Source organism: Esox lucius, chromosome 19 (assembly GCF_011004845.1).
Source record: "Esox lucius isolate fEsoLuc1 chromosome 19, fEsoLuc1.pri, whole genome shotgun sequence".
NCBI lineage: Eukaryota > Metazoa > Chordata > Actinopteri > Esociformes > Esocidae > Esox > Esox lucius.
This window is the reverse complement of record NC_047587.1, coordinates 1,945,771-1,958,753: the sequence shown is the minus strand read 5'-3', so window position 1 is coordinate 1,958,753 and position 12,983 is coordinate 1,945,771. Positions and strand designations below refer to the sequence as shown.

At 42.0% G+C, this 12,983-nt stretch overlaps 1 protein-coding gene and 8 non-coding genes across 9 annotated transcripts; all 9 read left to right on the top strand.

Moving 5' to 3' along the window:
• Positions 1-372: 372 nt before the first annotated feature.
• Positions 373-5,151, top strand: rpl4 (ribosomal protein L4). The gene is made up of 10 exons (XM_010865723.3): positions 373-478; positions 1,177-1,348; positions 1,551-1,657; positions 2,155-2,293; positions 2,812-2,936; positions 3,183-3,312; positions 3,708-3,864; positions 4,103-4,186; positions 4,465-4,585; positions 4,996-5,151. Exons 1-10 carry the CDS (start codon positions 476-478, stop codon positions 5,077-5,079), a joined length of 1,122 nt encoding a protein of 373 aa, XP_010864025.1. The 5' UTR covers positions 373-475; the 3' UTR covers positions 5,080-5,151.
• On the top strand, positions 950-1,048 carry LOC114829612. The gene has a single exon (XR_003777498.1). It is a non-coding gene; the product is annotated as a small nucleolar RNA SNORD16 (small nucleolar RNA).
• On the top strand, positions 1,989-2,087 carry LOC114829613. The gene has a single exon (XR_003777499.1). It is a non-coding gene; the product is annotated as a small nucleolar RNA SNORD16 (small nucleolar RNA).
• On the top strand, positions 2,423-2,523 carry LOC114829611. The gene has a single exon (XR_003777497.1). It is a non-coding gene; the product is annotated as a small nucleolar RNA SNORD16 (small nucleolar RNA).
• On the top strand, positions 2,975-3,042 carry LOC114829671. Its single transcript, XR_003777545.1, has one exon. It is a non-coding gene; the product is annotated as a small nucleolar RNA SNORD18 (small nucleolar RNA).
• Positions 3,435-3,503, top strand: LOC114829669. Its single transcript, XR_003777543.1, has one exon. It is a non-coding gene; the product is annotated as a small nucleolar RNA SNORD18 (small nucleolar RNA).
• On the top strand, positions 3,934-4,001 carry LOC114829610. The gene has a single exon (XR_003777496.1). It is a non-coding gene; the product is annotated as a small nucleolar RNA SNORD18 (small nucleolar RNA).
• LOC114829670 lies at positions 4,244-4,311 on the top strand. Its single transcript, XR_003777544.1, has one exon. It is a non-coding gene; the product is annotated as a small nucleolar RNA SNORD18 (small nucleolar RNA).
• On the top strand, positions 4,789-4,856 carry LOC114829609. Its single transcript, XR_003777495.1, has one exon. It is a non-coding gene; the product is annotated as a small nucleolar RNA SNORD18 (small nucleolar RNA).
• Positions 5,152-12,983: the final 7,832 nt, after the last annotated feature.

Genomic DNA, 12,983 nt, shown 5'->3' with positions numbered 1-12,983 from the left:
CATCCGCACCACGAACAAGTTTTTTATTATTATTATTATTATTATTTTGTATTATTATTTTTACATCCGTAATGACAATGCAATTTTAAAAAATCTGACTCTTATGAATCGTGCATGCATTTATGAAAAGAAAAATAAGTATCCAGAAAGTAGTCCGGTCGGTGCACTTTTATTCCCTCCGCCGTACTGCGAAGTGGAGACCGAGTTAGTCCGAATTATGAAATATGTTTAAACGGTTATGTAGTATTTACAAATCAAAATTAAATTTTTATATGTTTAAATAATACTTTTTTTGCCTTTTAAATGAAATATTTTAACTCCAAAAGTTGTCTATCGTAAATGTTGTATTTATCGGAAGTGTGACGTCGTCGGAAGCATATGACTTGAGTGAGTTGCATTACCAACTTCCTTTTCTACTGTGGCCGCCATTCAGTAAGGAGCGTGGTTCCCGGCGAGCCGAGATAATAATACAAAAATGGTGAGAATCTTAATCCTTTTTCAGTCTCATGTACCATTTTATATTTCTTTATTGGTCAGTGTATAGTTCGAAATGTATTATTTGTTTCGAGAAAACGTTTTAAATTCACTAAATTCTCACTAATGCATTTGTCGAGTCTAAACGAAGTTGACACGAGGAGCCATTTTGGATATGCAGAGTCTTGTTAGCCGAGTCACACGTGTACTTTCCTAGCAACCACAGGCCTGTGAATCGGGACGTTTTTTGACACGGGAATGCGTATAATTTTTTTATGCCTGTTTTTGTGGGGTTTTCCTCAATGTCTGCTCAGTAAAGTATAGGTGAATAATTTACTAAAACGACCTAAATAAATCTAAAAAGAACGCGTTAACGATCTAGCTAACGCCGGCCAACATGGCTTCTGCGGTAGCCAAACGTTGCTACGATTTAGTTGACATTTTTACAGTATTTTAATAGCATTGCAGGCTTACATGCTATGATGGTGTAATTTGCGTCCTACTTTGCGATCAGTCGACAGATGCCTACTGTCAAATGCTGGTGCAAGTGAATGACGACAATTGATTCTGAGCAAGTTGGCTAACTATTGTATCGCTTCAGAAGTACTGTAGCCTATTTCGCTACCTGCTTTGGATTAGGGAAATTGTGGGGTCTCGTTGCATATGTTTTCAGATTTTCACTGGCACTATTCTCTTCCTCAGGCTTGTGCCCGGCCTTTAATCTCAATCTACTCCGATAAGGGAGAGAGCTCAGGCAAGAATGTCCTTATGCCTGCAGTGTTCAAGGCTCCTATACGCCCGGACATCGTCAACTTCGTGCACACCAACATGCGGAAGAACAGCCGCCAGCCCTATGCCGTGAGCGCACTGGCAGGTGAGTTTGGACATTTTCATTTAAAACAATAATCAGTGCTATTTTTGGAGAAGTCTTACTGATGAGTTTTAACTTTGTCCGTGTTGCTGAGAGCAGTGATTGTACTAGAAGTTCTGAGAGGCTTGGTCTGTTTCAAGAGGTTAATCTGTTGACCGGGATGTTTATTATACATGCTTGATGTGTTGTGTTCTCCATGTTCCAGGTCACCAGACCAGCGCTGAGTCCTGGGGCACAGGCAGAGCCGTGGCCCGTATCCCCAGAGTGAGGGGAGGCGGTACCCACCGTTCTGGTCAGGGAGCCTTCGGGAACGTATCCTTTCCTTTATAGTCCACCTGTTGAGCACCTGCATCCAAAATTCTTCAGTGGATCTCGAACCTCTCCTGAGGGACCCCCACCCCCCTCGACATTCCATGTATTTGGTGTATTCCAGACCTAGTACACCTGAATCCAATTCTCTACTGGCTTTCGTGCCCTTGATTCGGGTGTGCCAGGTCTGATCTACGGCTGAGTTGAGACGGCTTGGGGTCCCCAGAGTTCTGAGTACCACTGTTCTACTTGTGTTGTTCACTAAGCAAGGAATTAATTATCGATGCATACCCATGTGTACATAATGTGCCATGGCTCCCCGGACTGGGGGACTTGCCGTGATGGTGTAATTTGCGTCCTACACTGTGATCAGTGACATTATGCCTGATGTCATATGCTGGCACAAGTGGCTGACGAACCTAAAGTCTGAGCGAGCTTCTCTTCATGTGTCTGGGGGAACCATTACCTCAAGCCAAAGCTCCTTGACTGTGTGGCTGTAGATGTGTCGCGGGGGTCGTATGTTCGCCCCCACCAAGACCTGGCGCCGCTGGCACCGTAGGATCAACACCACCCAGAAGCGCTACGCCATCTGCTCCGCCCTGGCTGCGTCCGCTCTGCCCGCCCTTGTCATGTCCAAAGGCACGTCCTCCGCTGGCGCTCACCACACAGCGTGGCAACGGTGTTGTTAAAATTGCTTCTAATTTGTTTCTGCTCAACGCCAATTGTGTTAGACACCTGTCCGTGGGAATGTTCCTGACCCGGGCGGCTTGCTATGATGGTGTAATTTGCGTCTTACTCTGCGTGCAGTGACGGTTTGCCTACTGTCTTATAGCTGGCGCAGTGGGCTGACGAGAACGTGATTCTGAGCAAGATTTAGTATGTTTCTGAAGTACATGACGTCTGTGTAGCGAGATCAATGTCATATGTTCATGTGTTTTGAAACCAAATCCCATTTTTCTGAAATTAGTCTTGAAAAGGTTCTCCAGGGCGACGCTAGACATTCCAAAACATGGAGAGATTTTATTTAATCATTTAGACGTCTAGGTGCGTTTGGTTATCTCCTCCTCGGTCTGGACACTGAAGCTGCTGAATGAGTCTGTACATCTAGACACAGAACACCTTAGATAGGCATTACTAAGAGGTCTCTGGATGTTCAGGACACCGCATTGAGGAGATCCCAGAGGTTCCTCTGGTGGTGGAGGACAAAGTGGAGGGCTACAAGAAGACCAAGGAGGCCGTGTTACTGCTGAAGAAGCTGAAGGCATGGAATGACATCAAGAAGGTACATTAAATGCATGTATGTGAAAATGCAGTCAAATAAAGCCTTGATGAGTTTCCACTTCAGGTCCGTGTTTCTGAACCCTGATTTTACTGGAAGTCCTGAGCCTTTTGTCATGATAAATTAGTTGTAATGAGCACATGTGGAACTGGGTTATGACCCCATATGATTGTTCTCTCTATACTACATCTCATTTTTAAACCCCATACTAGGGTTTCTTTTCAGACACTGCTATTTTGCCATTTGCAGGTGTACGCGTCCCAGCGCATGCGTGCTGGGAAGGGTAAGATGAGGAACCGCAGGCGTATCCAGCGCAAAGGGCCGTGTATTATCTACAACCAAGACCAAGGCGTGACCAAGGCCTTCAGAAACATCCCTGGTACGTTGAGCCCTCAAGCCCAAGTTTAGCATAGCGCACCGCTCTATTGGAACCATGTGTTCTGCTGCACGGCCCTCTTTGGTGTACTTGGCTTCTGTTTTGAACGGTCCCTTGTGCCCCAGCCGCTGTGATGATCCCCACTTCTGGTCCGTGTTTCTGAATAACATGATTGTTGTGGAAGTTCTGAGCCTCTTGTCACCACGTTTTCTCATGAATCTGTGCACATTCTCATTAAAGAGAAGACTGATTTTCACTTGAATAGCATCTGCTAATCAAAATTTACATATAGATGCTTTTCCCTGAGTTGTAGTTGCCAACATTTGTGACCCAGTGGTCAGTGTCTCTGGTTAACATGGTGGGGGCTGGATAGTGGTGTAAATGCTGTCCTCTGCCAGGAATCACCCTGCAGAACGTGAACAAGCTCAACCTGCTGAGGCTCGCCCCCGGAGGTCACGTCGGTCGCTTCTGCATCTGGACCGAGTCCGCCTTCCGCAAGCTGGACAACCTCTACGGAACCTGGCGTAAGCCCGCCTCACTCAAGGTCGACTACAGGTCAGTGAACCGATGGCTCGCTGTGCCGAATAGCTTGGTTAGTAGCAGATTTGAATGCCATTTTAATTTCTACAGTGATGAGCTTCCACTTCGGTCCGTGTTTCTGATTCCTGATACCCAACAGAAGTTCTGAGTTTGGTTAAAAGGCTAACTGTTACTGAACCACATCCTGATGTTCTATGGTGCTGCTGGGCTTTGGGTTCTGGCCGCGTTCTGATCTCTGCATCTGTCTTGACAGTTTGCCCATGCATAAGATGACCAACACAGACCTGAGCAGAATTCTGAAGAGCGAGGAGATCCAGAAGGCACTTCGTGCACCAAAGTAAGTCCCAAGACATTTTGGGTACTGTAGTAAAATTGTCCTCTGCTATTTGTTATCCGGCCATGATGAGGTTCCACTTCAGGTCCGTGTTTCTGAATCCTGATTTTAATGGAAGTCCTGAGCCTTTGTCCCCTGAATCAGTGTGTCACTTTTGGTCTGCTTGGTCTCAGTAATTTACTGTTGGAATGGAGTGATTGTTTGGAGTAATCAACTTTGAATGCCCAGAAATGTTAAATCCTTGTCGTCCTACTGACCATCTCTTTCCTCTTGGCTCACAGCAAGAAGATCAGGCGTAGAGTTCTGAAGAAGAACCCACTGAAGAACCTGAGGATAATGTTGAAGCTCAACCCCTACGCCAAGACAGCCAGACGTCACGCAATTCTTCTGCACGACCCGGCTGTGAGTAAACAGACTGGCTTTGAGATGCTTTTTGTCCTTCACAGCGTTTTGGTTTCAAGGGTGGTTTCCCAAAGTCTAGGCCTGGGCTGAGGTAGGTGGGGAATCTTTAGACCACTGTCTGGGCAGAAAGTCCTGGATGCCAACCTGAAACTATAAATTTGGTAGCAGTGAGTTGCTTGTAGCTGATTGAGCCATTTTAATTTCTGCAGTGATGAGCTTCCACTTCGGTCCGTGTTTCTGAATCCTGATACCCAACAGAAGTTCTGAGTTTGATTTTAAAGGCTCTTTAATAGTCACTTCCTGAAACAACCACTTACACATCAATCTGTGTACTACCCTGGGACAGCCTGTTACTATAAATGCATGCTTTAGAAACTCTTCATTAACCTGTACACCATTCTCTTATCCAGATCAAGGCCAAGATGCTGAAACCCAAGAAGAAGAAGCCAGCCAAGAAGCCAGCTGCTGCCCCAGCCGCTCCCACCAAGGCATAAAGAAGCTCTTCTCTAAGGGAAAAAGACTGTGGGGTTCCAAGATGGTTTCCAATAAAATCTATAGAAAAATAACATTTGTTGTGATTTTTCAATCCTTGCCCCTTGTTGTGGCAAATGCATTGATATTAGCAAAAATGTATCAAGTTAAAGATGCACTGACTTATTAGTGCAACATTCTGTCTAATAGTTTGCAAGCAAATTGTAGCATAGGAATCCTGAATGGTGGCTTTTACTTGTGGTATATGTAAGCAGTAATGCAGTATACCTTGGCTGTGAGTTTTCTTATGCCTGGAGACAGACGTCAGTTGTGGTTTTTAGGCAGTGTATCGCTGATACTTGCGCTAATGAGTACCACTGACGTCTACTGGCTGTAATTCAAATTTGACATTGTCTACTTTTCAGCATAAAATCTTGGGATTTCAGTAAAACGTTCTGCTTGAAGTTTTGCGAACTGCTTGGTGGAAGGTGTTCCACTGCATATTGCTCTACAGCAGAGGCTGTGCATGTCTGTCTTGAGAGGTATGCTGTAGTTTAGGGTAAAGCCCTTGAATTTGTGTTAATTGGGTGGGGTTGTTTAGATGTGTATACAGTGTATAGAGTTCATAGTATCTCATTGGTGTCTGAACTGGAGCCTCAGTTCATGAACAGTACACCTGTGGAGTACCTGGTTTTGGGGTCCCATTGCTGTCCCTGTCCAAAATCCTGGTTGTGTTGCAGATCAAGATGATACCTGATGATTTCAGTTGACCCTCCCCTGTTTTGTCCTTGTCCATATGGTCATGCTTCCGATCTGGACTGCGTTGAAATAGACTCTGGACTCTGCCCACATGCATTTATAAATTAGTTTATGCTCTTAATATGTTCACCCGGCACAGCCAGTAGAGGACTGGTCACCCCTCTGAGCCTGGGTCCTCTAGGTTTCTTCCTAAATTTCGTCCTAAGGGAGTTTTTCCTAGCCACTGAAATTCAACACTACTGTTTGCTCCTTGGGGTTTAAGGCCAGGTGTTTTGTAAAAGCACTTTGTGTCAACTGCTGATGTAAAAAGGCTTTATAAATAAACTACATTGTGTTGTGGTGGTGGTATTAGTAGTTGTATTAGAATTGGTAGAACATGTTTAGTATTTATGTTTGTTTGATTTAAAGTCATGGAAACAACTACATATTCTGTGTACATATGTCAGCAAGAGAAATTATTAGGTTTAAAAGAGAGAAGCTTTAGATCATTAAGTTGAATAAGAACATGTAAGATCTTTCTATCAGCATCTTTTACATCGTGTTGTGACGTCCTCATGTGATGGATTTCAGCATCTCTGTTGACTGTTCTGACATGTCACTCCATTCGCAAGACTCCTTATTTATCAACATGGTGGTGTGGAAAATTAAATATGATGAATGACCCCCAAAAATTGCAGGCTTTTCTTGAGTTGCCGTAATGAAATTCAAACAAGTTGGAACAACCTGTGATCTCAATAGTTTACTTAGATTTTCGGTGTGAGTTTGAATCCAGCCCTCAATCGCTTGGTGATTTTGGTTTCCAGTGACCATTTACCTTTTGTGTTTGGTTTTCTTTGGTTATGGTGTTTGTTTTTTCATTTGGCTTAATAAATACACTCTTGGGTTACTGTGTCTCCCCTGTTGTCCTGTGTACCTTTACAAAACACTGTCATTCCACTATTACTGAAGACATATTATGGATATTTTCTTACATCACATTGCATAAATTATACATATGGTCCCTTTAAGCCTAACTTGACCATTTCTGTTCATCTGAGTAGATAGAGGACTGAAGTGTCAGAGCAGCTAGCAGAGATGTTAAGATCACTTGACAATTTCACAACAGGATGTAAAGATGCTGATGGAAATGTTATTATGCTGGTGTTTTTTTCCTTTGTGGTCTGAAGATATGGCAGCTTAATCAAATTATCTCCCCCTGCACAACACAGGGTTGTTCTATGAGGTTCAACAGTATGTGAGTACTAGGTCAAAAACGTGCACCCCTTTGGTTTTAAGAAACGGATTAAGAAACACTGGATTAGCATCATGCAGGCAACAATAAGACAACATATTTTTGTATTTTGCCTTCAAAATAAAGGCCTGCGATGGATTGTGTGTGTTGTTTATTTCAAAGTATAAACTATGTGGGGTAAAATCTAAATTAAACAAATTACTATTTAAATAATACATTATATAAAAGAACATTATCAGATTTTTTATGTTGTTGTTAATTTGCTTTTGCTCATTAGGTTTTGAGAGAGATTGTAAATCTGGGAGGCGATTCATCAACAGTTTTAAAGAATGGTTAATTGAGGGGGAGTAATTATGTTATTAGGGAATTATGTTAAATAAGTATTGTCAAATAATGTTAAGTTGACAAGGAAGAGAGACTGATGTAAAGGGATGACGTTATTGCAATACATAAAAAACATGTTTGTAAGACCACATAGAAAAAATAAAGTTTTGTTAGAATTGGAGGTTTGGAGATAAAGGAGTTTCAAGAGGCTGGTTACAGTACGATGCTGAGGCTGTGGTGACGAGTTGTTCTGTGTGTGGCCAGTATGCTAAAGATAAAAGCAGAAACAGATCATTTGTCATTGGATATAAGAAGTTTGTATTCAACAAAATACATTATTATCTCAATGAAATGTACTGAAATTAATGTATACATGACATGAAAAGGAAAGTTATTATTTTGGCCAGTAAAAATATGCTTGGCTGGAGGATTATTTCATCTACCTGTCCCTTTAGCAGGCGAGTCAAAAGGGTCATTTTGGACACTGTATGCAAGTATTGGGACTGATTGGGACACACTAACTAGTCATAAAACTTTCTTGACATTAGATCATTCACACATTAACAGTCACACATTAACATCACGCCAAGTTTGAATATTTAACTAGACACCACTAAGCATTGTGTTAAACTGACTAACGTTTCTTATGAAGTTTACTTACACCATTAATAGCATCAATCAACTGTATGGCTTTTCCCACTGGCTCTTTAAATAGCTTATTAGACTGTAATAGGCCTACTAGTATCTTACTACTTGGAATAGAATTGAGCAATTGCTAGTGAGAAGACGAACTTTACACTGCCAAAGCTATTTCATTTCATGGCACAACAATGTTGGTTTTTCTTTCATTCAGGAATGTAATTGATACAATAACTATCAATATACAGTAAGTATTTGATCACCTACCAACCAGTAAGAATTCTGGCTCTCACAGACATGTTAGTTTTTCTTTAAGAAGCCCTCCTGTTCTCCACTCATTACCTGTATTAACTGCACCTGTTTGAACTTGTTACCTGTATAAAAGACACTTGTCCACACACTCAATCAAACAGACTCCAACTTCTCCACAATGGCCAAGACCAGAGAGCTGTGTAAGGACATCAGGGATAAAACTGTAGACCTGCACAAGACTGGGATGGGCTGCAGGACAATAGGCAAGCAGCTTGGTGAGAAGGCAACAACTGTTGGCACAATAATTAGAAAATGGAAGAAGTTCAAGATGACGATCAATCTCTCTCGGTCTGGGGCTCCATGCAAGATCTCACCTCGTGGGGTATCAGTGATCATGAGGAAGGTGATCAGCCCAGAACTACACGGCAGGGACCTGGTCAATGACCTGAAGAGAGCTGGGACCACAGTCTCAAAGAAAACCATTAGTAACACACTATGCCGTCATGGATTAAAATCCTGCAGAGCACGCAAGGTCCCCCTGCTCAAGCCAGCGCATGTCCAGGCCTGTCTGAAGTTTGCCAATGACCATCTGGATGATCCAGAGGAGGAATGGGAGAAGGTCATGTGGTCTGATGAGACAAAAATAAAGCTTTTTGGTCTAAACTCCACTCGTCGTGTTTGGAGGAAGAAGAAGGATGAGTACAACCCCAAGAACACCATCCCAACCAGGAAGCATGGATGTGAAAACATCATTCTTTGGGGATGGTTTTCTACAAAGGGAACAGGAGGACTGCATCGTATTGAGGGGAGGATGGATGGGGCCATGTATCGTGAGATCTTGGCCAACAACCTCCTTCCCTCAGTAAGAGCATTGAAGATGGGTCGTGGCTGGGTCTTCCCGCATGACAACAACCCGAAACACACAGCCAGGGCAACTAAGGAGTGGCTCCGTAAGAAGCATCTCAAGGTACTGGAGTGGCCTAGCCAGTCTCCAGACCTGAACCCAATAGAAAATCTTTGGAGGGAGCTGAAAGTCCGTAATGCCCAGCGATGACCCCGAAACCTGAAGTATCTGGAGAAGGTCTGTATGGAGGAGTGGGCCAAAATCCCTGCTGCAGTGTGTGCAAATCTGGTCAAGAACTACATGAAACGTATGATCTCTGTAATTGCAAACAAAGGTTTCTGTACCAAATATTAAGGTCTGCTTTTCTGATGTATCAAATACTTATGTCATTCAACAAAATGCAAATGAATTACTTAAAAATCATACAATATGAATTTCTGGATTTTTGTTGTAGATTCCATCTCTCACAGTTGAAGAGTACCTATGATAAACATTACAGAATTACATGCTTTGTAAGTGGGAAAACCTGCAAAATCGGCAGTGTATCAAATACTTGTTCTCCCCACTGTAGGTAAAATATTATTTCTCATGTAGATCACCGGTTGTGTGGTGAAATCAACGGTAATGACGGTGAAACTGGAAGTACTGGGGACATGACACTTCCTGTTGTGGTGCGTGTTGTTTTGGTTGCATGCTGGACATCGAATAAAGCACAACCTTTTTCTGTCTGGTCTGCAAAAGAAAGTTCTCAAGTCATGCTCTGTATGCACAGGCCTCCGAGTCCTCTATGTATGATGTCAGATCTTTTTCCGCTACTGAGGGCCTGGCTCCAATAGTCACGGTTCGCCACTGAAAATATGTGATATTCTCTAGATCACATAACTCAGATCTAAATCATTTTTGTACCTTTAACTGGATAACCCACCCAATTTATCATTTGAATAGTTCCTTGTTGTGTTTGGAAACAAATATAAGAGAACTAGTATTAGTAAAGAGCTGGATTCTCGGTCCCTAAAAACCAGGGACCAAGTGCGTAAACTTGGTGTTCTGATAGACTCAGACCTCGGATCTCACATTCACTAGTCATATCAAAGTGGTCAGTAAAACAGCATTCATCTTAATGCTATTTTATCATCTTAAAAATATAGCCAGAATCAAGGGCTTGGTGTCCCAAAAAGACCAAGAGAAGCTCATCCATGCTTTTATCTCCAGTAGGGTTGACAACTGTAGTGGCCTCTTATCTGGACTCCCCAAAAAGACTGTAAAACAACTGCAGCTCATTCAGAATTCTGCTGCTAGAATGTTAACCAGGACCAAGACAACAGAGCACATCACTCCAGTTCTTAAATCTTTGCATTGGCTTCCAGTCAGTTACAGAACAGATTTTAAAGTGGTGCTTTTAGTCTATGAATCACTGAATGGTTTAGGCCCCGATTATATTTCTGATATGTTTGACGAATATAAACCGAGCAGGGCTCTTAGATCCATGAACACAGGTCAGCTAGTAGAGCCCAGAGTCCAAACTAAACATGAAGAAGCTGCGTTGTGCTGTACACAACTGGAATAAACTACCAGACGATCTTAGACGTGCCCCAAACTTATCAATTTTTAAATCCAGGTTAAAAACACTTCTCTTTTCACGTGCCTATGACTGAGCACTTAAACTTAACCACACTGTTTAGCCTTAAAGCTTCTTCATGGAATCTACTACAGACTCTACCAATTTAGTATGTTTTTATTCTATTTAGTTTTTATTCTATTTCTATTTTCTTATTCTATGTCAATCAAATTCCAATCAAATTTATTTATAAAGCCCTTTTTACAACAGCAGTTGTAAAAAGACACCCGGCCTTAAACCCCTTCAAAATGTAAGACACATTGCATATTGGATGTATTTTTCTTTGTAAAGCACTTTGAATTGCTTCTATGTATGAATTGTGCTATATGAACAAACTTGCTTGCTCAACCAAAGAAAACATTACCTAAAAAAACACATGATCCAAGCAACATTAAAATGATACATTGACAACAACCATTCTCAGCAAGGTGAACAGAGTGGCTGGGGAATATCACAATATTATAGTGGTCAGGAAGGAATAAGAGAGCCACTGCTCTCAAAAATGAATATCAAGACACAACTAACATTTGTCAGAAATCACCTGGGCAAACAAAAAACCTATTAGAACAATGTGCTCCGGCCAGATGAGCCTCAGTTGAAGATGTTTCGCCACAATGCCAGACACCATGTGGGGAGAAAAAGAAACACAGAAGAACATCAACCGTAAATCATGGAGGTGGAGGCATTGCAGTTTGGGGCTGCTTTGAGCTCTGGCCAACTTGCCATCCTTGAGTCAATCCGGTAGAAAGATACGTTAGAAAATTAGTTACAGATAAACAGTTACAAGAAATGGCTAATGTACATCAAGTTATTTTCAGCCCAAGGGAGCAACAGCAGTTATTGATGCTTGGGGTGTACTTGTTTCTCTCACATAGGGTAAAATGCATTTCTGCAGATTTTTAAACAATCTTTTAACAAGTGAAAATTTAAATATCCATGTGTCCAAATGCATAAACACAAGGACTTTCTAGGGGGTGTACATACTCAGCATTGATTTAACTGCTATAAATATTGTATTGATTGTTGCAAATCTACTATTAAAACATTGTTTTATTTGTAGAAAAAGCATAAGCATGCAGTATCAATACTATAAGATTACACCAAAATGTAAATACTCAACCACTTTGTCTACTACTTAGTTATAAACTGTTATGATTATTACTACAACAACTACAAGTACTAAAACACTATATGAAACAAACACTATAAAAGTTGTATAAAGTTAACAACATAACTATCTATAAGCAACGCAATTATCTTACCTTTCTCAATAAATCCCTTCTACATAGAATATTCAGACTGTTTTGCAATCTGGCAGCAAAGCATTTCTGTTTCTTGTGGGTCTTTAAAATACAGTAATAATGAGACAGGCAAATATGAAAGCAGTAAACCACAAGGTTGTGTGGTATATGGTCACTATACCATGTCTACTCCTGAGATGTGATATCATAGCTGGGGTATATGTGAAGTTGTGATATCATGTGATGTCATTACCGGGGTATATGTGATGTCATGTGATGTCATTACTGAGGTATATGTGATGTCATGTGATGTCATTACTGAGGTATATGTGATGTGGTGATGTCATGGCCAGGGTATATGTGATGTGGTGATGTCATGTGATGTCATAGCCGGGGTATATGGTCTTTAATAAACCAGGTGGATTGAGTCCTGATGCTTATTCGCTGATAGTCGTGGTATATGAGGTTATTCTCTCTTCTCTTTTTTTATTTATTGTCTTTTCTGTCCTCTTCGTCAACCTCTTCTCTCTCCTCTTCCACTCTGCTGCTCCTCTGCCTCTGTGTCTGGGCTGCAGTCCTCCTGGTCCTCAGGGTCACAGTGATCAGAACACAGACCATCCCCAGCAGAGCACAGGACATCAGTGAAGAGTAAACTCTGTAGAACGTGGAGTTGATGCCAAAGGGGTCCCACACCAGTAAGAGTGTCTTAGTAACTGAGACACACACCCCTTCATAGAAGACACCACACCAGTACTCCCCAGTGTCCATCAGGGAGAGATTAGAGAGGGCCAGAAAGGAACGAGTGGCAGTAGCATTAATTCGTCCATCCAGGTCTTGGGCCAGGTTTACTTGTGGATATTTTGTGTCCAGAAAGACATTGTCCCCTTCAGGAGTCCGTCTGTACAAAACCACCCTGTCAGACTCAATGAGATCAGAGTCACATCTGAGAACAACCTCCTCACCCACTGAGAAGAACACTGTGAGAGGCTCAGACTTGGGGAACACCAAGACAAAATGGG

What these genes read in the sequence shown, in the direction of transcription:
- rpl4 (XM_010865723.3), top strand. An exon ending in TGCCGTGAGCGCACTGGCAG is followed by an intron (nt 1,349 to 1,550) that starts GTGAGTTTGGAC and finishes TCCATGTTCCAG; the next exon opens with GTCACCAGACCAGCGCTGAG. An exon ending in CATGGAATGACATCAAGAAG is followed by an intron (nt 2,937 to 3,182) that starts GTACATTAAATG and finishes TGCCATTTGCAG; the next exon opens with GTGTACGCGTCCCAGCGCAT.